The 24,115-nt window shown below is 42.6% G+C and overlaps 1 protein-coding gene across 5 annotated transcripts in view; it reads left to right on the top strand.

Annotated features, from left to right (window-relative positions):
• Positions 1 to 3,593: 3,593 nt before the first annotated feature.
• ARHGEF6 (Rac/Cdc42 guanine nucleotide exchange factor 6) overlaps positions 3,594 to 24,115 on the top strand; it is a 126,856-nt gene continuing 106,334 nt past the window's right edge. For 3 of the 5 annotated variants that reach the window (XM_053579911.1, XM_053579910.1, XM_053579908.1), the window contains exons 1-2: positions 4,161 to 4,347; positions 5,570 to 5,653. In XM_053579911.1, the coding sequence (XP_053435886.1) occupies positions 4,183 to 4,347; positions 5,570 to 5,653 (249 nt within the window). In that variant the 5' untranslated portion in view covers positions 4,161 to 4,182. Of the gene's footprint in view, positions 3,721 to 3,917; positions 4,348 to 5,569; positions 5,654 to 10,658; positions 11,376 to 24,115 lie in introns of those variants that run through there. The other 2 variants (XM_053579909.1, XM_053579912.1) reach the window with 2 other exon arrangements.

The following is a 24,115-nucleotide window of genomic DNA, read 5'->3' as shown; positions in this document are numbered from 1 at the left end:
CCTTGCTGCCAATTCACACATAGGTTGAACTAGATTTTCTTTCAGTATAAGCTTTCAGCTCATTGTACATCTTGGTCTCAGGTCACCCATGTGGCTCATTTTCAAGATCAAAATCATCAGAACAGAACTTCACAGACCATTGATGTACTGTGCCTTCATTAGCCACATCCTTCCCAAATACTTGGTTGTCCGAGCGATCTGCCCTGCATTGGTTCCACAATGGAACTCATATTTGAAAATAACATGAATTTTTGACTTATCCATTGTTTCACAAAAATAGCTGTGAAAAAAACTGAAAGATAATCACAAGCCAAAACTTGTGTTTGAAAGAATGAGGATGTACCTTCACAATAAAAATAAAATAAGAAGTGTCAAAGCGAAATGTCATAGATACCAACTGTTCAGCTTAGTACTTAAGGAAATCAGCCATTTCATATTTAATAACCTACTGTTAATACTTTCCTTGGCTTTCCCAGCCAGCGTGGGATCTATGGGTAGTCATTTCACCTGTATGCTTACCACTGCCCTGGCATTCCTTACTTTCTTTCTTTTTTTTTTTTTTTTTGAGACAGAGTCTCACCACATAGCCCTGGAGAGAGTGCTGTGGTGTCAGAGCTCACAGCAACCTCAAATTCCTGGACCCAAGTGAGTTTCCTACCTCAGCCTCCCAAGTAGCTGGGACCACAGGCACCTGCCCCACTATTTTTTTCTGTTGTTGTTTTAGTTGTCATTATTGTTTTAGCAGGCCTGGGCCAGGTTCAAACCCACCAGCCTCCGTGCATGTGACTGGCGCCCCACCCCCTGAGCTATGTGCACAGCCCAATTCCTTACTTTCTTGACATTGCCCCATATCAACTGTAACTTCCAATCCTTATACTAATAGAACGGTTTCTTCTGCCTTGAGGCAGTGGCTTTACTTGATTTTACTTTATTACTTACAGTAATATTTGCTATAGCCAGTGGCTAAAATGAGGCAGATTTTTATCCAGATGACCTCAGTGGGCTCGAGCTTATTTATTTATTTATTTTTTGAGGCAGTCTCACTTTGTCACCCTCGGTAGAGTGCTGTGGCATCACAGCTCACAGCAACCTCCAACTCCTAGGTTTAGGCAATTCTCTTGCCTCAGCCTCCTAAGTAGCTGGGACTACAGGTGCCCGCCACAACGCCCAGCTATTTTTTGTTGCAGTTTGGCTGGGGCTGGGTTCAAACCCGCCACCCTCGGTATATGGGGCCGGCACCCTACCCATCAAGTCACAGGCGCCACCCATTGAGCTTATTTTGGACTAGAGTAGGTTCCTGAAATTGCTCAGGCTTTGTTTTTCGTCTGAAAATGTTAAGTGATACCTCAGTAATACTGCCAGATTTTGTTTGTAAAAAGTTTTGATGAACAATTGTGAAAACTGTTCAAATGACAAATAAAAATGTGTTCAAGTGGTCATACTTGGAAATTTAATTTATCACCACGTGGATTCTGTTTTTATTTTCATTACATAGATTTAGCTATGCATCAAAGTCCATGAAAACTTTTGGTTGACTACACTTACTTTGCTTCAAGTTTAAGTGCATGAACCCCAAACATATGAAGGTCAAATCTTTGTGATAGAACTATGGGTAGACACAACAACATGGATGAGTCTCAAAAGGATGATCTTGAGTTAAAGAGGCCAGACAAAAGAAAACACTAAACTGTATGCTTCCATTTATAGAATATTCTTGAAAATGCAAATTAATCTATAGAGATTGAAAACAGATTAGTGGTTATCTGGGATTTGGGGAGAGGTGAGAGGAGGAAGGAAGAATTGAAAGATGCAAGGACATTTTGGGGATTATGAAAACATTTATCTGGACTGTATGTGTGTAATTGTATCAAAAGGTGTATGCATATGTCAAAATTCTTAAATCATACACCTTAAATACATGCAGTTTATTTTGTGTTGATTATGTCTTAATAAAATTAAAAAATCATTAGAAATAGTGTTGGTTTGCACCCATTAAAGCAAATGAAAACTCCTTGTTATTATCATGTACTGTCACCATCTGAGGTCATTCATTCATTCATTCAACATTTTTGAGTATCCATGGTTGATACCAGGCACCCTGCTGGCAACACAGTGTTACACAAGATAGACAAGGCCCCTGCTCTAGAGACCTTACGTTTAGTGGAGGAGACAGATCAACAAGTAATAATAGTAAAGTGTGCCAGGTGGTGGCTCGTACCTGTAATCCCAGCACTGTGGGAGGCTGAAGCAGGAGGATCACTTGAGCCCTGGAGTTCAAATCAGCCTGGGCAACACAGTGAGACCTCATTTTTATAAAAAAACAAACCAAAAAAGTTAGCCAGGTGTGGTGATGCTTGCCTGTAGTCCCAGCTACTTGAGCCCAGGAGTTTGAGGTTGCAAGGTTGCAGTGAGCTACGAGCATACCTCTCCAGCCTAGGTGGCAGAGTGAGACCTTGTCATAAATAAATAAAAAATAAATAGTAAAGTGTGATAAGTATTATGACAGGGCAAGAATAGGCAGCTTTAAAAATCCTTAGTTAAGTTATTTAAGCTGATTATTTGGTACCAGATGACTAAAGCTGTGTTGAAAAGGTTTCCTAAAGGCCAGGTACGGTGGCTCACGCCTGTAATCCTAGCACTCTGGAAGGCCAAGGTGGGTGGATTGCCTGAGCTCAGGAGTTCGAGACCAGCCTGAGCTAGAGTGAGACTCTGTCTCTAAAATTAGCTGGGCATTGTGGTGGGTGCCTGTAGTCCAGGCTACTTGGGAGGCTGAGGCAAGAGGATCACTTGAGCCCAAAAGTTGGAGGTTGCTGTGAGCTATGATGCCATGGTACTCTGCCCAGGGCAACAAAGTGAGTCTCTGTCTCAAAAAAAAAAAAAAAAGTTCCAAGGCTTAGCAAGAAAGAGCAGCGTTTGATCTGATATTTCCCATGCTCTAGGAGAGGTAATGATGTTGAGTGTCATGGCAACAAAGGGCTATATGATTAAAGTTGGCCTTATCATAAACTTCCCAACAATATGACTATTTCAAGTGATTCTGAAAATGGTTGAGAATAATGAAGATCTCTCATTGTAGACTAGATTTCTTTTTTTTTTTCTGGAGCAGTATTTTAAATGCAAAGTGTTTCTTGTTGGGGAAACATGAAACTTCCAGACTGTATGTAGACAGAGGACAAGTGCTGTTTTGTTCTCAAATGTTCTGTTTTCAAGTGTGTTTTACCTGCTTATGTGACCATGTCTGAGCCTTTGCTAAGGGTACGGCAGCTGGATTGTGTAGTGGGATCAGGTCCAGAAAAAGAATTGCTAAAGAATGCAAGTAAACAGGATGTCAGATGTTATCCTTAGCCTATTTCCCTAAACATAGCTTTTTGGCTGCAAAGTAAAATGCCATTCTTCTTCTAGCTTCTGCTTATACACAGTGATGGCTGACAGCAGGCACAATCTTCATTTGCTTGGCACGTTGTCACCACGCAACTCAATGTGTTTTGCAAGGGATGATCGTGACACATCATCTCTGTGAGATACTATAAGGACATTCGGCGGCCATTTCTTGGAAGAATTTCCTTAGCCTACCTTCTTTGAGCCCTGTTGTGCCAGCACAGCGCCCCATGAGGCTCAGATCCGTCTGACCTAAGAGCCAGTTGGCATCTTCCTCCTAACAGAAGCCAGATTTTCACTGGGGCTAGACAATTTATTGACAGCGTTTTCCCAGACTGGCCCGTGAGTGTCTCATTTCCAAGGTCCCCTGAAGTGCTGGCTCACATCTGTTTTCCAAGAGCACTTGCTTCCTTCCCTCTCCTCTCCCCCCAGCATCTTCCTCACTTTCTTCCTTTCTAGCTTCTTGCACTGTTTGAGAGTGTGTGTGTGTGTGTGTGTGTTTTCTTCTTTTGTTTTACCTTACTGAATTTATTTTGCAGCTCTTGGACATGAAAACCAGTGTTATCCAGGATTTTTACATTAATTCTTATCTGTTTCCATATCTGCGAGTGTGACCTTTGTGGTTTGAAAATCCCATATTTTGAGTGGGTTCCACTGTTGTCTGAGAAAAATTGTTTTAAACCTTTGCTCTGCAAGCACAGAAGAGAACTCAGAAAAAGGAAGACAACAGCAGATGCAATCACGGATGTGGCTTAGTCCTTGCAGCTGCCCCAAAGAGCTGTTCAGAGTGTACCGTCCTCAGTAATGAATCCAGAAGAGCGAATCGTGACATGGCTTATCTCTTTGGGAGTTTTAGATTCCCCCAAAAAGACCATCTGTGATCCGGAGGAGTTTTTGAAGTCCTCGCTGAAAAATGGGGTAGTGTTGTGCAAACTAATCAACAGACTTGTGCCCGGCTCTGTGGAAAAGGTAAGGCAAAGCTGCAGTTATCTCTGGCGTTGCTTACCACCAGAGAGCAGCAATAATGGAACTCTTGAGATTTTCTATTGCCCAGGTCATGGGAATTTCCTACATTAATATCTTTCTAAGAGTCAGACATTCTTACTGTTCTTATAGTTTGAAAAGTCAGAAAATGAAATGTTATCTTTTAGGAATTGGCCCCCAAATATTAGTATAGGGAAAATCTGTTATCCCACTGGCAATAAGGGAGAAGAACCTCCACATCACAAGCTTGCTCCGTTATAGAGATGTGCATTCTATCTCCATGCTTACCGAGGACACATTTTAAATTGGGGGCACGTAGGAGTCTGTGGAATAATAGAGTGATTTATTATAAATCTTGATGGTGCTTATTGGCAGACTGAAAGTAATACAGATTCCTTTTTTAAGAAATATCCATTGAAGGAGAGTCTATTTACCAACTAAGGGAATTCAAAATGTCACATAAAATTGGTAAAAACAACAGAAACCAGATATAGGTTTCTAATCCAACCTGCGTTCAAAGTGAAACTAACTTTACTCTCTTTAAAAATAAATCCAAGATTTTATTAATAAATGTTGGAGACCCATGATCATGAGAATAGAAAATTTCTAGATACTTTAAGTAAGCTTAAAGTTGTAGATCTGCGATTATTCTTCTTAAAGTCATCATGGAATGTGAGTGTGAGTAAAGCTCTTCTGTCTTCTTGAACCAATTTCTATTTTTACCGAGCAAATAGATTTACTCATAATTTCTTAAACTTGAGAAAGAGTGATACAATGGTGATAAAATGCAGAGAAATGTGATCAAATGTAGAGAACGCCCAAGGGGAAATATTACTTTTATAAATTACAATGGGGCAGGGGGAGGAAGGTAATAGGTATTATTTTTTTTTCTTGAAAGCAAGAACCTAGCTCAAAAAAATTGTCTTAGTCTCTCTAATTTGCTATCAGCACACTGGGGTAGAAGGCATGAAAAAAAGTTTTTAAGTAGACATGGCTTGGATCTCAGAGTTTGGTGACAATTTGAAACAAAGACCGACCGTTTGGATTTTTGCATCACTTCCTTTGGTGGTTATTTCTCTTCCTGATTGACAGTAATGTTGCCCCATGCCTTTAAAAAGCCCACTTTCTCTAGCTGTCAGCAAATGATGAATGCAGTTTGCTTGGCATGGGATGACAATCTCCAAGTGACATTTCACTGTTTCTCCAGTATTGCCTGGAGCCCCAAACCGAAGCCGACTGCACCAACAACATTAATGACTTCCTGAAAGCATGTGCAACCCTTCAAGTGGAGGTAAGCCTAACCAGGGTGTCTTGTTCCTGTCATCAGTTTTTGCTCTGTTAATCAAGATTGGTAGCAAAAGGACTTTATTTTCACTGTCTTGGGCCACCAAGTTAAACAAAGGTAGCTTTTTATGGAAACCAGAGTTGAGACTGGTGATCTCCAGTGGTAGATTGCTAGTCTGTCTTTTCCAGAAATCAGTTCCAAACAAAACAAACCAAAACAAAATCAAAACTCAAAAAATGATACTTTTTTATATATAGCATACAAGCTCTGAAAACAGATGTCCAGTGACAGAGCTTTTGTGAATGTGTGAATGTGCTTCCCTACTAAGGGGAAACAAAAGTGGGCCGCTGGCTATTGCAGAAGGTCACTGTAATCCCCCCCAAGTTGGGAAGAGAGTAAAGGCCACTGTCATTCTTTCTCATTAACATTTTAGAACAGAGGTTTTGAAAAGCTGAGACAAGCTAGTTCTTTTTGGAGACAAAGTCTCACTATGTCGCCCTCAGTAGAGTGCTGTGACGTCACAGCTCACAGCAACCTCAAATTTTCTATCTTAAGTGATTCTCTTGCCTCTGCCTCCCAAGTAGTTGGGACTACAGGCACCCACCACAATGCCCAGCTACTTTTTTGTTGCAGTTGTTTAGCTGGCCCGGGTTGGGTTCGAACCCACCAGCCTTGGTGCATGTGGCTGGTGCTGTAACCACTGTGCTATGGGCGCTGAGCTGACAAGCTAGTTCTGAGGTAGAAATTATATATTAAGTTATGTGGCATTAAAAATATTTATTTATTTATTCATTTATTTGTTTATTTTAGAGACAGGGTCTTCTCTGTCCTCAGGCTGGAGTGCAGTGGCTGGATCATAGCCCACTGAAGCCTTGAACTCCTGGGTTGAAGTGATCCTCCCACTTCAGCTTCCTAAGTAACTTGGACTACAGGAGTGTGACACTACACCCAATTGATTAAAAAAGAAAAATTGTAGAGATGGGTTCTTGCTAGGTTGCCTAAGCTAGTCTTGAACTCCTGACCTCAAGTGATCCTCCTGCCTTGGCCTCCCAAGTACTGGGATTATAAGCAGGAGCCACCATACCCAGCTGCATTATTTTATATTCCATGGGCCCATACCATATAATATAGACATAAGGCATGTTACTGAAAGACAGGTGATATTTCCACTTGTGTGTCAAGTTATTTAACTTCTCTCTTCCTCAGTGTTTTTATCTGTAAAATGGGGATGTTTTAAGAATTAAATAAGATACCACATAATAATTTAGAGTTAAGGGCGCTAACCTCATAAGGTCTATGAGATAAAAAGGGCTAGAGACCTAAGAATTGCTCTATATTAGTAAATAAACATTAAGAGCATTATTAATGAGTAATTGAGACAAGTAATTGAGATTTGAGCATGGACCCTGGGGCTAAACTTCTTAAAGTTCAAATCTTGGTTCTTTCTCACTAGTAGCTTTGTAACTTTGGGCATGGTTCCTTAACTATCCCTCCAGTCTTCCGTCTATAAAGTGCGAATAGTAGTGGCACTTATCTCATAGGACTGATGTGAGGTATCAATGAATTCATACATGTAAAGCCCTCAGAAGAGTACCTACCATATAGTAAGTAGTCTCCATGGAGTAGATATTATTACTGTTGTTATCATTAGCTTTACCTCAGATAAACTTTAGTTCTTTCACAATTTTTTCCTAAGTTTCGCCCTAGCAGCAGGTTACACTTATCTCAGAATATCCTATTCCAGTTTTTCCCTATTGCCCAATCTGAGCATGCCCTACCTTCGTGTCTGTCTGTCTCTCCTTCTGGCTTTGAAGGTAGGTGTTGCATGAGACCACCTTATTCTATCATTTCAAGGTCCTCAAACTGCGGCCCGCAGGCCACATGAGGTGGTGTGATTGTATTTGTTCCCGTTTTGTTTTTTTGCTTCAAAATAAGATATGTGCAGTGTGCATAGGAATTTGTTCATAGTTTTCTTTTTAAACTATAGTCCAGTCCTCCAACGGTCTGAGGCACAGTGAACTGGCCCCCTGTTTAAAAAGTTTGAGGACCCCTGAGCTACTGTGGAACAGATCCTGTTTTTTTCTCCACATAAAAACTTGGTGAAGTCCCCAAAGATTTCTGCACTCTGAGGCTTCCAGAAGGTATACTGAGCTTCTTTGCATTTCTAATAATACTAGATAATACAGAAACACCTTGATTTTTCTAACTAATACTTATTCCTTTAAGCACCAATGCTTCAAATATTTTTTTTTCCACTTTGGATAGAAGCCTTCTTAAAATTATATCATAACTTTGTGTCTTCTTGAATAAAAGGCATTGGAAATATGTTTTATCTCTTTTTGATAATTCAGGCTGACCCAGATATTGTCTGAACATTGTGAGGAGGCATCGTGGTTCCTTTTCTAGTTTGATAAGCCTAGGTTAGAGTCCTGGCTTAGTCAGTTACTGACTGCATGACTCTGAGAAAAGTTACTTGACTTCTCTATGCTCCTATTTTCTCATTTGTATAATGGAGATGTTAATTATATACACTGCATGGGGACTGTTTTAAGGATCAGATGAGATAAGGTGTCAAAGGCACTTAATATGTCTCTGCACATAAGACATGCACAACAATAGCTTTTTGCTGTCACGTTATTACTAAGTAGTGCTCTTTGCCTTGTTGTGTGGAAAATTCGACCTGCAAGGGATATTTAGGAGCCATATTGAAGCACTCCTAGAACCCTGAGAAAGGAGTAATAAAATCTATACATAAGGAATGAGAGACTGAAAGCTGAGCTGGGGAGCACCAAGCAGCCAAGAAAGCTGCCCATCCAGTCTTAAGCTTCCAGGTAGCTAGGAGATGGATCTAATCACAAGTATTTGCAAATGTCACTGCATAGAGCAATCTCTCAGGCCCAAAGTGCCTAGCACAGTGTCTGGCATAGAACATGCCTAACAGATTTTTGCTGACTCTATAAAGCTGTACATTTATGGCAAGAAAAAAGAGCAGGGCTTGACTATTGCCCAGAATGAACTGTTATTTATCTAAAGAAAGAATGCCAGCTTAAATGGTCAGCGTGGAAATGCAGAAAAATGGAGCCAGAGATGCAGCCCAGAGCACTGATAAATTGAGTACTGGGCTCTGGGGCATGCTGACCACATTACATATAGAGCTGCCATCTTCTGGCCCTCTCGGTGGCCACTGGATCTCTCCAAGTGACCTCTATATTTGTATTTCTGTACAGTTCTCTAGAGCAGTGGTTCTCAACCTCCCTAATGCCACGACACTCTAATACAGTTCCTCATGTTGTGGTGACCCCCAACCACAACATGGAGCGGGGAACAAGCAGTGTTTCTTTTTTCTTTTCTTTTTTTTTTTATAGAGACAGAGTTTCACTTTATTGCCCTCGGTAGAGTGCTGTGGCATCACACGGCTCACAGCAACCTCCAACTCCTGGGCTTAAGCGATTCTCCTGCCTCAGCCTCCGGAGTAGCTGGGACTACGGGCGCCCGCCACAACTCCTGGCTATTTTTTTGTTGCAGTTCGGCTGGGGCCGGGTTTGAACCCACCACCCTCGGTATATGGGGCCGGTGCCCTGCTCACTGAGCCACAGGCGCCGCCCACAAGCAGTGTTTCTAATCAGTCAAGAATAGTCTGGGTGGTAGCTCTCTGACTGCCGTGTCCTGGCTCCAGCCATATGACAGGTTGGTCTGTGAAAGCTCCAGCCTGAGGTTTTCCTTCAGTTAAACCATTCCCTGGATTGTCCTCACCAGGTACTCAAGCTTCATCTTCTGCCACCACTACTACCAACTCCTTGCCAGGGGCACCCTATCACTTTCTGATCAGTTCCTGGGCCAAGTTTATTTTTTAAAATTTTCTACCTAGGCCAGGTTTCCTTTGTAAAAAGAAGTGTTATTCTTGAAGGATTTCATTGAATGTATGAGGTTCAGTTAGTACTTCTTTCACTTTCTTTCTCCCTCCCTCTCTTCCTCCTCTTTCTTCCTCTATCTCCTTCTCTCTCTTTCTTTCCAGTACCAGCTGGTAGCAGTATGTATTTTCTCTGCCCCCACTCCCTCATTCCCTCCTGTCTCCCTGAGTCACTCCATATGCCTTGTCACCAGAACAGCATGGGTGCCCTCCCCACCGTGAGGCCTGTGGGATGGACGATTTGCCATTTCCCAGGGGCTGTTCTGCAGGGAAGCAGTTCTGGAAGTAAGACAGCTCTAGTAATGATTAGGAGTCAAGGCTGAATCTTTAGGAGAGAAAAGCCTCCCTAGAGGACTTAGGCACAAGACCAGGCAACTAACCAGAAGCTGTAATGGGTATCAGCAGACCTCTTCCTTAGAGCCCTGGCCCTGCCACCCCAGGGTGGTTGTAATGTCTTTGTTTAACTGGTCCATTTCCATTGGTTTCGTCGGATGGGCAAAGCTTTGCATATTTAGCTGCTCAGTTTCAGCCAGTGGGAAGACCAAAGAGGATCTGGGCAAGTTCTTTTTTTCTGTTGAGCAAATATAACATGCCTCATGGAATTTCCTAGAATCACATTAAATGTTACCTATGACTCTGGCCATCCTAATCTTTTATTGACTGAATTGTATTTCTGCAAAAATAAGACTTTGAGTAAGGTTATAAACATTTCCCATCTATCACAAATCTTTTCATTTCCTCTCAAAGAGACTGATTTGGGGCCTGTGTAAGAGAGCCTAGAAAGGGCATCCAGGATTGTGGGGAAGGGAGGTGTGTGCAGGGCCAACTGAAAAGGCTTCTTTGCCTAAGTGTCTCAGTGGCTCACAATAGAACTTGGGGGTTACAAGTCGCATCTGCGGGTGAGAGAGGAGGCGGGCCACTAGGAAGGGCTAGCTCGTGATTCTGGGATTCCCGCCCCAGGCTTTGGCAGTGACCCACGCAGGCCAGGAGTGGGTAGCCCTGGGCTGGGGGCTGAAGCAGGCGGCAGCAGCATGCGCAGTGTGGCCGCTGCTGCTACACCGCGGCTTTTGCAGCTGCCGCGGCTACCCGGGCTGCTGCTGCCGCCGCCGCCGCCGCAGCTGCTGCTGCTCTGCCCTGCGCCGCTGTCACTTCCAGTTCCTACTTCTACGATCCAGGTCCGGGTCACTGCTTCCCCGCCGCTGGCCCAGTCCCTCCAGGCCGCTCTCCCTCCGGGACTCTGCCTCCGGGCTGGAGGGGCCAGCGCGGGCAGCTGAGTGGGGTCCAGAGGAGCCTTGCCAGCTGGCTCGCCAGGCAGCCGCTCCCCTCCCGCTGCCGCCCCGCGCGCCCTCACCCGGCTTGCAGCCAGCGCGCCCAGTAAGGCGCTCCTCCTGTACCCCCTGTTCAGCCCCGCGATCCTCGGTCTGCCGGGCAGCACAGCTCTGGCAGCAAGAACTTGAGGGCAAGAATCTGACTTCCCTTTAGATTAAAAAACAATCCCTTGGCTGGAGAGGTTGCGGGAACCGCACAGAGTTTGGAGACGGGCGCCCCCTCCCCGCCCGCGTCCAGGCGCAAAGTTGCAGCCGCCCCTCCCAGCTGGGGCGAGCGGAGCCCAGCTCTCCAGTTTCGCCCTGGTGGCGGCGGCGCTCAGGGCAGGGTCCCAGCTCCCACTGGATTGAACGATACCCGCAGCCTTGGCACAGGTTTGCCCGCCGCTCGCTGGCCCCGTGACTCCGGAGGGCGAGCCGCTTCCCGGAGGCGGCAGCGGCGCGGCTGGAGTGAGCAAGCAGCCGGAGGACAGGCGGGCAGCGGCAGAGCCAGGTGACTTGCCTGGGGGCAAGGGGTCAGGGGAAGGAGAGCGCACGAGGGCCTGGGGGTGGGTTCCGAAGGACCTCCGTGGGAGAGGAGACGCCCTTCCTCCCCATTGCCGTGGCTCACAGCCCTGGTAGCGGGGTCCATTCTCTGCCAGGGCCTCGCCGTGCGCTGAGATCCAGGGTGTTGGGATGTTCGGGTGCGGGGGCTGAGGGCGCAGAGCGAGGACACGCCAAACTTAGGGGCTAGTTGTCCAGTTCTGGCCACAAGGTTTGCATCAGACCTGATTCTTTCTTTCCCCCGAACCAGAGCAAGAGTCAACGGTACTATTTTTGACACTAATTTGATGCCCTCCCAACCTTGGGGTATCCATGTATTTGGGGATGTTTGCCCCGTTGAGTATACAAGTCTGTCGCAGGAATGGTTTGTGCATGGGAAAGACTTGTCTGTACTTTGTACAAGGTGTTTTCAAGTGCTCCTAGTTAATTTCAAGTTTTCATTTTCCAGCCATTTAGGAACCCAACAGGTATTTGAACCATTTCATTTCTTAGATCTAGACTGGAGATACCTCAAGTTTGTCTCTGTCCCTTCAAAGGTCTTAAATTTTCGTTTTTGGTTTGTTACTGTTTCAGCATTGTAAGAGTGACTGATACGATTTTGCCCCCTTTACTTAATGTGCAGTGGGAGTAAAAATACAGTAAACAGATATATTTTTCTAAGCAACTATGTATATTTATGACAATAAAAGCTTCACATAAACCAAAAAGCCTTACAGAATAAGATACATTTCTACCGATGTTCTGTAAAGTATTAACAATTTTAAAGGCAAGATTCCAAGGCCCAGATTGTTTTTAAAACTTATTTTTGCTTGGTAAACCCATAGTTTGTCCTTGAACTTCCTATCTTAATTTTGACATTGACCATGGTAAGAGGATCTCTGATGACATCATTTGCTCCAGCCACAGTTCTGGTGTTCGTAACTGAGAGCACCTCTCTCCAAAATGTAAGGCCTGGGCCTGCCCTTGTACTTCAGCTGAGGCATTTCCAAGGATTTCTCTTCAGCAAAGTATTATGCTACATGCCAGGCAGTACTGCAGTCCCTTCTTACATAAGCCGGCTTCAGGCCGGTGGAGGCTCTGAGAGTGCTTGGAGCAGTTCAAACAAGGGAGTGTTCTGTCTCTGTCTGGGGAGATGATTGGGGTTTTGAACAAAGTAAATTTCCAGCTAGTAATCTTACCTTGCATTTCTTTGGTGTTTCAATTTTTTGAATGCCTCCTACTTTATCTTATCGGAAACTCATCATGCCCTTGTAAAGGATGTAGGAGAGATGGCATTACTTTCTTTTTTTCTTTTTAGAGACAGAGTCTCACTTTGTCGCCCTTGGTACAGTGCTGCAGTGTCACAGCTCACAGCAACCTCCAGCTCTTGGGCTTAGGCGATTCTCTTACCTCAGCCTCCCAGGTAACTGGGACTACAGGCGCCCGCCATAACACCTGTCTATTTTTTGTTGCAGTTTGGCCTGGGCCGGGTTTGAACCCGCCACCTTAGGTATATGGGGCCTGCACCCTACTCACTGAACCATAGGCGCTGCCCATGATGGCATTACTTTAATTTGACAAAGAAAAGTTTAGTTAACCAAAGTTGTACAGCTTACCAGTGGTAGGGAGATGGCATTACTTTCATTTGACAAAGAAACAAAAGTTTAGTTAACCTAAGTCGTACAGCTTACCAGTGGTAGGGTCAAAACTCTAACCTGTATCTTTTGCTTTGGGCTTAGATTTTTTTGTTTGTTTTTACTACAATGTGACATTTTATATAAAAATGTTTCATTTGGCAAATTTGGCATATTTTCCAAGCTGCTAATTTTTTCTATTCTTTTTGCTAACACATATCTTGGCATGTGTGCTTTGGTCACCCAGGGCTGGTGCTGTTCTTACAAGTAAGGACAGGAGCAACTTTTCCAAAGGAGGGTCTGTGGTTTGTATTTACCTACAGCTTGCTGCGTCCTCTCCATTCACATTCAGGGATAGCAGGTGCTGAGTAGACTGAGCTGTCAGGCCCAGAAATTTCTGATACTCATTTGACATCATTAGTTCAAGTAAAATATTACTTCGGTCTTTACAGAGAAGCTCACTCAGGAGGAGAAATCGGAGAGTGTGAGTTTTGTTCCTTTATAGAAATCTTTTCATCCCTGTGCTTAGGAACCTGGATGCAAAGTAGTAAAGTAGTTGAGCATCTGCCATTTCTCAAGCACTCACTATGGTCTAGGTACTTGGCTAGGTGCTTTAAGTATATTATCATTTTCAATCCTCTCAATAATCCTGACAGGTAGGTGGCATTGTACCCCTTATACTGTGGTGGAAACTGAGGTTTGGAGATGATCCAGACAGATACTTCACACTACTAGAATGTAATCAATGCTGAACTTTATTCCAGAACTCATTCCCTTTGCTCTTTGCCGGATTGTTGCCCCCAAGAGCTATTGATAAATACAGGAACACTTAACCCTTTGGTTTTCAGACATGGCTGTCCCTTAGAGTCACCTAGTGTGCTTTTAGAAAATACAAATTTTGGGGTCCCATAACCCAGAGATTCTGGGTTAATTAGTCTGCAATTCGTAGACATTGGTATTTCTTTATTTTTAAATATTTGAGCCAACTTTATATTGGAGTATAACATACATTCAGGCAATTGCACAAATCCTAAGTATATAGTTTGGTGAATCTGCTTAAACTGAACACACCCCTATAATCAGCAGCCTGAATAAGAAACCGAACAGTATCAGCACCCAGAAGCCACCATGGTGCCCGTTCCCAGTCACTATACTTCATTAAGGGTCCTGTTACTCTGACTTCTAAGATAATAGATTAATTTATTTTTCACTTTAGTATTTTCTGTGAGTGGGATCATACAGTATGTACTCATCTGTGTGTGTATCAGGTCTCTTTCACTCAGCTTAGTATTAGTCATCCATGTTGTTGCAGGTGCCAGTAGTTTGTTCTTTTTCATTGCTGTGTAGTATTTCATTGTATGGATGTACCACATTTTTGTTTTTCTCTTCACTTGTTGATGGGCATCTATGTTGTATCCAGTTTTTGGTTGCTATGAGCATTGCTGCTATGAATATCCTTCTGAGTTTTTTCTGGAGGACATATATGCATATTTCTGTTGGGTTTATAGATAGCAGTGGAACTATAGGTCATAAGGTGCATATATGTTCACCTTTACTGGGTACTGCCCAGCAGTCTTCCAAAGTGGCCAAGCCTTGTGATTATTGTTTTCGAAAGCTCTGTAAATGATTCTAATGTGTACTAGAGTTGAGAACCATTTCCCTGGTTTATCCAGAGGTCAGTAGTCTAGCAACCTCAAGCGTTTACCAATAAGCTGAGGACTATAAGGAAGGAGATACCAGGTTCCTTCTTAGCCTCAGATTGTAGACAGTCTTCTTTGCTTAACTGAGCAGCTCATGCCCATTTTTCCATAATCCTTTGTGACGAACTACCTTTACACTGCTCCTCTGCTCTTGCTATGGTTTATCTGTGAACAAATTTGCTAGTTTTGGAACTTCTCAAAGGCAGGAACTATAGCCTGATTATCCTTGTAACCCTAGCACCCAGTATAGAACATGGCACATAGCTGGTACTTATAAGTGTTAGATGAACAACTACAGAATGACTAAGTAGTCAGAGAAGATCTGAGCTGCAAAAGAGATGTCCCATCTTTGCACTAAGACGTATGCACTTCATTCATAGGACATTGCCTCAGGCCCTCACTCAAACCCTACTTGCTTTTACTTACCTAAACCTCTTAGCACTCTGGAGAATCTGGTTGTTCACCCCAAAAGTGATTAAAAAGAGAAAATTAAATGAGATGAGGTATAATATGTTGAAGCACTTTATGTGCTTCAATAGCATCTAAACAGAAAGTTGAGATAAAGGGAAAAGAGGGGCTACTGTAGATTAGACACATAAGCAATGACAGAAACTCTACATGTCCATGCCAGCAAAGGACATGAAAAGGCCAGAAAAACTTTAAAAAGTCCAGCTCCAAACACAGATCTATCTGAGGAATTCGAGTGTGGGGTCAGGCAGCCCAACATACACTGCGTGGTTCTAGTGACTGAACTTTGTTCCTTTTCTTGCCTTGGGTCTGGGAAACCATTTTTTTTTTTTTTCTTGAGAAGTAGTATAGTAGAACAAGGGCTAAGAGCATGAGCTTTGGACTTGAGCTAACCTGGGTTGGCCACTTATCAGGTGTATGCTACCTCCTGGGGTTAAATGAGAGAAAGCAAGTAAAGCACTTAGCACAGTGCCTGGCACTGAGTAAATGCTCAGTAAAAGCTAGTTCCTAATTGGAATTTTAATATATCCTCTAGATCAATGTTTAGAAATAACGTGGCATTATCAAAAAAAAAGTTCGCTTAGTTCAGTTAGGGTAAGCTGACTTTAAGGATTTTAAAATATTTCTTCTTGAAATCTTTACATTTAATAAATCCCGTGCAGGGTCCTAGCTCTCTGGGAGGCCGAGGCAGGCAGATTGCTTGAGCATAGGAATTTGAGACCAGGCTGAGCAAGAGTGAGACCCCGTCTCTACTAAAGTAAAAAAATTAGCCAGGTATTGTGGCCAGCACCTGTGGTCCCAGCTACTTGGGAAACCGAGATAGGAGGATCACTTGAGCCCAAGAGTTTGAGGTTGCTGTGAGCTACGATGATGCCATGGCACTCAATCCTAGGGTGACAATGTGACACTCTGTCTCAAAAATAAATAAATAAATAAATAAAATTGTAAAAAATCACATGTAGAGAAAGGTAAACTGACCTCTCCAAGAGTTGTGAGGCTTTACTCCAGTAACACTGTGTATTTAGACAGGGCTAAAACTTGACATAGGAAAAAAAATATTCAGCCATCTTATCTCTTAGTTCTATGCTCTATTTGGCAGAGACCACTTGGTTTGGGACAACTATTTTAGAAAATGAAGTCAAAGGTAAAATCCCCACATATTTTCTAATACTTAACTTGTCTCTTTGGAAGGCAAAGCAAAGTTCAATATTTCTGGCCGTTTTAGATGAATGGTGGTGGCAGGGTTGGCCTGTGGCTTGTGCTTAACAGCAGAAATTAATCCTTTCAGCATTATTAGCATCTGTCGCTGACTAATTAAAGTGCTTTTTCCCCTGAACTTGAAATTCTCAGTGCCTCTCATCATAGAGAATAATTTGACTTGAGGTAAAGTGTGTTAAAATGAAATTTAAAATGATTTATATACCCTGTTTAATTTTTATGTATTTTATTGGGAAAGCTACATAAAGTCAGTTTAAATTTCAGTGATATTATAGCCTGATGATACGCATGAAACAGAGATTGCAATTTTTAACTATAGGCTCACACAGTATGCACACAATCCCCAGAGTTTTAGGAACTGGTTGTAAGAATTCTTATTCTTTCTCCAGCTTATTGTCTGGCTGCGTTCTCAATGCCTAGCATGGCCAGTTTTCAACTCTGAGAACAATTTGTATACGGTTTCCTTTATAACAGCTGAGGACTAGAAATACGTTTGGGGATCCAGTTGTAAAGAAGAACTGGAGAAGACAAAGCAACTGAATTCCTCAAACACGATGAATTATTCAATTGTTAACCACAGTAACTTCTTGAGCTACCATTTTGTGTTCTAATAATAGAAACAATTTGGACATATTCCTCTGGGAATTGAAAAATCGGGAGATCTTTTCATTCTTTTTTAGTCTGTGCATAAACTAGAAGAATGCTAGAAAAGAAGATTTTCAGTTTCTCTTGCTTACCTGGATGAAACAGTTGAATTTTTGTGACTCTTAAAACACATATTCATTTTATAATTAAAATAACTTTAAATGTTAAAATACACCCCAGAGCAAGGTGGTTGCTGTTTTAGTTAAGTTGAACAATTCAGTAAATGTTCTTTTATTTTGAGTGAGGTTTGACAAAAGCATTCTCTGTTTCCCTCAGGAAATAAGCAATAAACCTGATACATTGGGCATAGCTGGGAAGAAAAAAATCAATGGCCTCTATTAAAAAAAAAAGAACCAAGTATGTAATATCAAAAAGGAAACATGTTGTTTCTGAATTACGTTGGATGTACCAAATACATACCAAAAGGAATGCATTTTGTTACAGTATTTGATCAATGGAATCTTCCTATAAATTGTCTTTTCTTAAATCTAACTCATTCTCATTTGTATTTATTTATTTATTTATTTATTTTAAGACAGAGTCTCACTATGTTGCCCTGGGTAGTGTGCCGTAGTGTCACAGCTCACAGTAACCTCAAACTCATGGGCTTAAGTGATTCTCTTGCCTCAGCCTTCTGAGTAGCTGGGACTACAGGCACCTGCCACAATGCCAGGCTACTTTATCATTTGTTTTTAATGTTGACTGAAATCCAGGCTGTTTCTGGGGACAACAGAACACAATATACCTCTTTATTAAAACCACTCAGTCTTGGCCAGCTATTGCCTACTCCAGACCCATTCTAATTTGGTCATATGTTATCACTGAGGCGGTTCCCAAGGATTAGCGTGTTGCCAGCAGAGCATAAGGTACGCAGAGCAATTGGTGATGACATTTGGGTTTAGTACTCAAAGAAAATACAGAGTCTGGCCTTTGAATTGCAAATAAGAGACGTGAAGGCATTTGCCAGTTTCTTAGGGCTGTTGCTTACCAACATTTCAGAGAGAGGTGCATGTCCACTTAGTCCAGAAGCTACCGTGTACCTGCATTTAAACATTGACATCACTACTTCCTCTGCTGTCATCTGGAAGAAAGACTTTTGACACCAGACATCTGTCTAATTAGCTCCAGGCTTTGTCATACCCTGGAAGACTGGAACACCCCCCCCAAAACACACACAGAGATGTGGATCATCCCAAACTGTATATAGTCACACGTCATTTCTGTTTGACTTCTGGCCGAAGATTTACCTACGTAATTAAGTTCTGCTTGACAAATAGAGTAAAATCTCAGCTTTATACTTTCTTGGGGACTTGAATATTATTACAGAGATCAGGCACGTCAGTTGAGGGATTCAATAAGGCAATAGGGAAAAGAAAGAATTAAATTAAGGTGAGATGAAATGCAGCAGTTTGCAAAGCAGCGAGTGAAACTGTTATTAAGGACTTGTCTCACCCTAGATAATAATGAAGACGTTTCCTTACTCCTTAGATGCCTGGACATTATTTTAACAGGTATCTTTAAGGTGTCAGGCTCTTAAACATCTTTTATGAAGAGCCCTGCCTGTGAAGCAGGCCCGAGCACTAAGAAATATTTCATCTTGTAATTTGTATGTTCTTCATGGTGAGGTTTCCAGCAAAATGGTGATATTTACCAAAGATTTCTGAAAAATGTCTGCAAATCAAAAAAATGTAGTATTTTACTATAAATGACAAAAGAGATTTAACAATTTCTTTGGGGAAATAGACATTGTGATAGTGGAAATAAACATTGACACTGTAATATAACCAGTTTATATTCTCTGAAGTTGGGCTGGTATGTTGGTTGTGTATTGGGAAAAATCTTGATTTTGGATCTACAAACCACCTTCAAAGAACGAAAACAGAATGGAAAACAATGGTTTAAGGGTTAGTGTACCTGTGAGTGGCTTCTTCACTTGTCAGATTTTGTATAGTGTTATTTTCATTTCTCTTTTTTTTTTTTTTTGTAGAGACAGAGTCTCACTGTACCGCCCTTGGGTAGAGCGCCGTGGCATCACACGGCTCACAGCAACCTCTAACTCTTGGGCTTACGCGATTCTCTTGCCTCAGCCTCCCGAGCAGCTGGGACTACAGGCGCCTGCCACAACGCCCAGCTATTTTTTTTTGTTGTTGCAGTTTGGCCGGGGCTGGGTTTGAACCCGCCGCCCTAGGCATATGGGGCCGGCGCCCTACTCACTGAGCCACAGGCGCCGCCCATTTCTCATTTTTTTTGTTTTTTGTTCTTTTGTTTTTTCTCTATTTCTCATCTTTATTTTTTTTTATTTCAGAATATTATGGGGGCACAAATGTTTTGGTTACATAAATTGCTTTTGTACAGTTTGACTCAAAGTTATAAGTGTGCCCATCACCCAGACGGTATGCATTGTACCCGTTAGGCGTGAATTTACCCATCCCTTCTTCTCCTCTCCCATTTAATTTAATTTAATGAATGTTGTTTCCATATGTGCACAAAAGTGTTAAATTGATTAGCTCCAATTTAATAGTGAATATTAGTGCCTGGAATACATATTAGGTGTTCAGTAAATATTTGTGAAACGGATAATGAATAGATTTTTGAGTGGAAATGAATTTTTAAAATTTCATTGACAGCTTGTGTATCTAACTGCCTACGTATAGATTATGAAAGGTTGACTTTTATTCGTGGAAATGAAATGATTCTTCTTTTTGAGACAGAATCTCATTCTGTTGCTCTGGGTAGAGTGCTGTTGAGCCATAGCTCACAGCAAACACAAATTCTTGGGCTCAAGTGATCCTCTTGCCTCAGTCTCCTAAGTAGTTGGAACTACAGGTGCCTGCCACAAGGCCTGGCTAGTTGTAGTAGAAATGGGGTCTCACTCTTGTTCAGGCTGGTCTTGAACGTCTGAGCTCAAGCAATCCACCCACCTGAAATGATTCTTTAGTGAGTGAAAATAAGAATAAAAAAGAAAGCTGGGTCTCCCTAATATAGCGTTACTCAGTTTTGTTATGCCAAGCTAAAGTATCCATCACAATTTTTTAAAAGTTAAAAAAAAAAAAAATAAAGGTATTCAAGAATAGCCCTCCCATGATGTCATATGCAAGTCCTTCTCTCCTTTTCTGTTTCCCAGGCTACTTAGTACTTCTTTTTTTTTTTAGACAGAGTCTTACTATGTCACTCTCGGTAGAGTGCTGTGGCGTCACAGCTCACAGCAGCCTCAAACTCTTGGGCTTAAGAGATTCTCTTGGTCAGCCTCCCAAGTAGCTGGGACTACAGCTATTTTTTTTGTTGCAGTTGTCATTGTTGTTTAGCTGGCCCGGGTCGGGTTTGGACCTGCCACCTTCGGTGTATGCGGCTGGTGCTGTAACCATTGTGCTACAGGCACCGAGCCTACTTGGTACTTCTTGTGTTACCCAAATTTTCTCGATTTCATTGGGTTTTCAGGGTGGGAGCTTTGCACATAAAGTCACTCTAACTGTGGCTTTCTCCAAAGTGATACCAGGCAGTAACCTCACTTCCTGTTGGTGAGGTAAATGCTTTGTTAGCATTCTTCATTTCATTCAATCATATGCTTCAAAAAGAAGAATTTTTTTCCCCAAGTGATTGAAAATATACAAGCCGCGGGGCGAGATGACTCACACCTGTAATCCTAGCACTTGGGAGGCTGAGGTGGGTGGATTGCCTGAGCTCACAGGTTCGAGACCAGCCTGAGCTAGAGCGAGACCTCTTCTCTAAAAATAGCTGGACATTGTGGTGGAGCTAGAGCGAGACCTCTTCTCTAAAAATAGCTGGGCATTGTGGTGGGCACCTGTAGTCCCAGCTACTTGGGAAGCTGAGGCAAGAGAATCGCTTGATCCCAAGAGTTTGAGGTTGCTATGAGCTGTGACATCATGGCACTCTAATGAGGGTGACATAGTAAGACTCTGTCTCAAAAAAAAAAGAAAGAAAATACATGAGCCCTGATTTATCAGATTGTACTAGAAAAAAAATGACCTTTCCCCCTCTCTTTCCTTGTAGGAAAGGTATGACCAAAGGAGAGGTGTTTTTCGTGGAAGAAGTATGCGTTTGGACTTTAGGTTGGGAGGATAGACTGATGTTCAGCAAGTATTTGTTCACGATCTGTAAAGCAAGCGCCGTGCCTGGCTCTGTCGGCTCCTGCCTATTGGAAAGAAGGAGAATGTCTGTGAAAGAGCGGAATTTTTTTTTTTTTTATTAAATCATAGCTATGTACATTGATATAATCGTGAGGCATCATTCACTAGCTTCACAGACCGTTTACCAAGTAAGAGCGGAATTTGACAGCAGGTAGCAGTGTATGCCAAGCTAGTGATTCCAGAGCCTAGAGCCTGAATGCAAGGGGAGTTCAGAAATCGGGAAGCCTATTGTGTGCTGAGGTGTAGTGTGTGGGGAAAACTCCATGGAGGAGGGGTGATTTAGGATAGGCCCTGAAGCACAGCTAGGATTCAGATGGCTGAGGGAGCTCTCTTAAGGAGAAATATTATGTATCAGAGAGAGGCATAGTGAAGAAAGAGGATTCGGGGGTGTGTAGGGAGAGGATGGTGAGAACCGATGGGCTTGTTAGGGTGGGGCCAGCGTGGGAAGAAATTTGAATGTTAGTCTGAGGAGAATAGACTTGATCTAGGGTTATATTAGGCTTTTCCTGGATTGCATTGCTGTGCTTTGAGAGACCTACGTGCTGTTTGAAAGCACCATTTCCCATGTCTCTGAGATCTGAGCTCCCGACTGCCCCCATCACAGTGTTTGGATCGCTTCCTCGGTGCAAATCCTCTTGGGAATAAGATGGAGCAAAATTAGTCAATTAATTAACTGATTAATTAATTGATGACTGTTAGGCATTGATACCTTGTTAGGCATGTCTCTTCAAATCATATACTTCTGAAAAAGTGACTCATATCGAGATATAAGCCAAAAATCTTCGCCAAATGAATCACTAAAGGTGATCTCTCAGTAAAGAAAGGAAGTGATAATAGCTTTGGCAGAGAATCCTTTCCTCCAGGATTAGCTCTTGTTAGAAGGACTTTGGGCATGTCATTCGTAGTCTTTCAAATTGCCTGTTAACTCTTCTTGCTGCGGGTGGGTTACTGATTTTCTGTGCACCACTGTGCTCTCACTGTAACTCAGAGCTAGTTTCAGAGCATGGGTCTGAACAGGTGAGTGTGGCTCGCAGGGCCTGTCATTTATGCTGTTTTACAATAAAAACAGTTAAAAACATTGTCAATTCCAGAAAAATGCTGAAATCCCACAGTTCTTCCCAGCTTCCCTTCTGTATAACAATTAGGTCATCATAATTTGTGATAGGATTTAAAGGAACCTCTGTTGTTTGGGACAGGCCAGTAGTGTGGACTTTGCCCATACTTGGCACACAACTCAAAAAATTCACAACTGTGAAATCTGAAGCACCTTTGGTCACCTCACAGTCACGGGGCTTAATTGTGCAGATGAGTACAGGTGCATCTCATTTTAGATAACAGACATTTCCTGGCAAATTGCATGAAGATTGGAGTTTTTCTTTCCTAAGGGACAGTTCTTTCTGTGTTCATTATACTGTTTGCAATGCTTTTTGTTCAGTCAGGATTAATCAAGTATTGGCGAGAGCACCTAAACTTTCACTAATTCATCAGATATCAATTAACCACCTACTATGTGACAGGCATTCTTCTAGACACTGATGATACACAAATGCCAAAACCATTTAAAATGGCTTTCTGGGCTCATATTCTAGGCATAATTTGCATTTAAGTCTCTTTGACAGAGATGTTATGTCTCTGGGAAAATGTGTTTCACATTCCTGTCCATCAATCAATGAATGATTACTTATCAAGTAAATCTTATATGTTGAATATCGGGGCCAGAGATGTGGGGGTATTGGGCTTTGAAGAGCCTACTGTCTAGTTGGAAATCCAGGACTACTCTGAACGAATGAATAAAGAATATTGTGCAGCTAGGCCAATTCAAGTTTAAGTGTGCTGCATCTCTACAGACATGAAGGGAGGTCAGTGGTGGGTTTATGGAAGGTCACGGGTGAAACTCCCAGAGGAGCTGCTGCTGAAATCCACTTGTAATGACTCTTTTCTTTCATAGCCCTCATTTCTCCCTGGTCTTTGTGTGGGGCTCATGTATTACCAGTCAGCCTTATACATTCTGCTGTGCTCTAGGGCTCCAACCTTAAATCCTAGTAGGTTCCTAGGAAAGCGGGGGTTGAAGGAGCCTTCTCTTCATAGGCGAGGCTCCTGCCTAACTGCCTAGACTGTTAAACAGGCAGGGAGGAGCTGTCACCTTTGGAAATTTCTGAGGATATCCTCTTAGTTTTCATATGTTTACGTTGATTTTTCTCATCAGGGAAAATTATGAAATAAATACAACTCAGAGTGGCGAGGGCATTTGTTTATCTTTTATATGAAAGGACAAGGAAAAAGCATAACGGGTGCTGGATATTGATTTGGGAACACAAGTCTAAGCACTCTTCAATATCCAAATGGATTATTTTCCAAAAGTTCATTTGTTAGTTATTGTTGGTAACACAGAAAACATTTTCCCATAGAAACAAGATTCTGCACAGTGATTATGTCTTCTGGCTGGCCCACAACAGCCTGTTTAATACTTAATGTGGCTGAACTAGAGAACTCACAGAGACTAAGTGGCAGGTGTGATGCTATGTCTCTGGGAAAACGTGTTTCGCATTCCAATTTGGAACACTAGGGAGTCAGTCTCCTTCTCTGAAAGGATGGGGGTGGGGGAATTGGGAAGGGAACCCCCCCAGGTCTGATACACAGATGCTCCAGCAGCTGAGGCATCACTTGTCCACCCCCACCCCTCAAAACTGGCAGGCAGTGTGACTCCTGCAAAGGCTCTGGTGACAGGAGCACAGGGGGAGGGGCGGGGGCAAGCCTCAGTGTCAGGCTGGCTGTGAGGCAGCTGGGTCTAGGCCTCCTGCTTCCTGTCCTTGCCTTGCCAGGCAAGTGCTACTGATGAGAGAGATTCCGTCCTTCCCTTTCCTTTTTGCCTGTTCTCTTTTTGGTGAGATGATTCCA

Source organism: Nycticebus coucang, chromosome X, assembly GCF_027406575.1.
Source record: "Nycticebus coucang isolate mNycCou1 chromosome X, mNycCou1.pri, whole genome shotgun sequence".
Taxonomy (NCBI): domain Eukaryota; kingdom Metazoa; phylum Chordata; class Mammalia; order Primates; family Lorisidae; genus Nycticebus; species Nycticebus coucang.
This window is presented reverse-complemented; position numbering and strand designations above follow the sequence as displayed.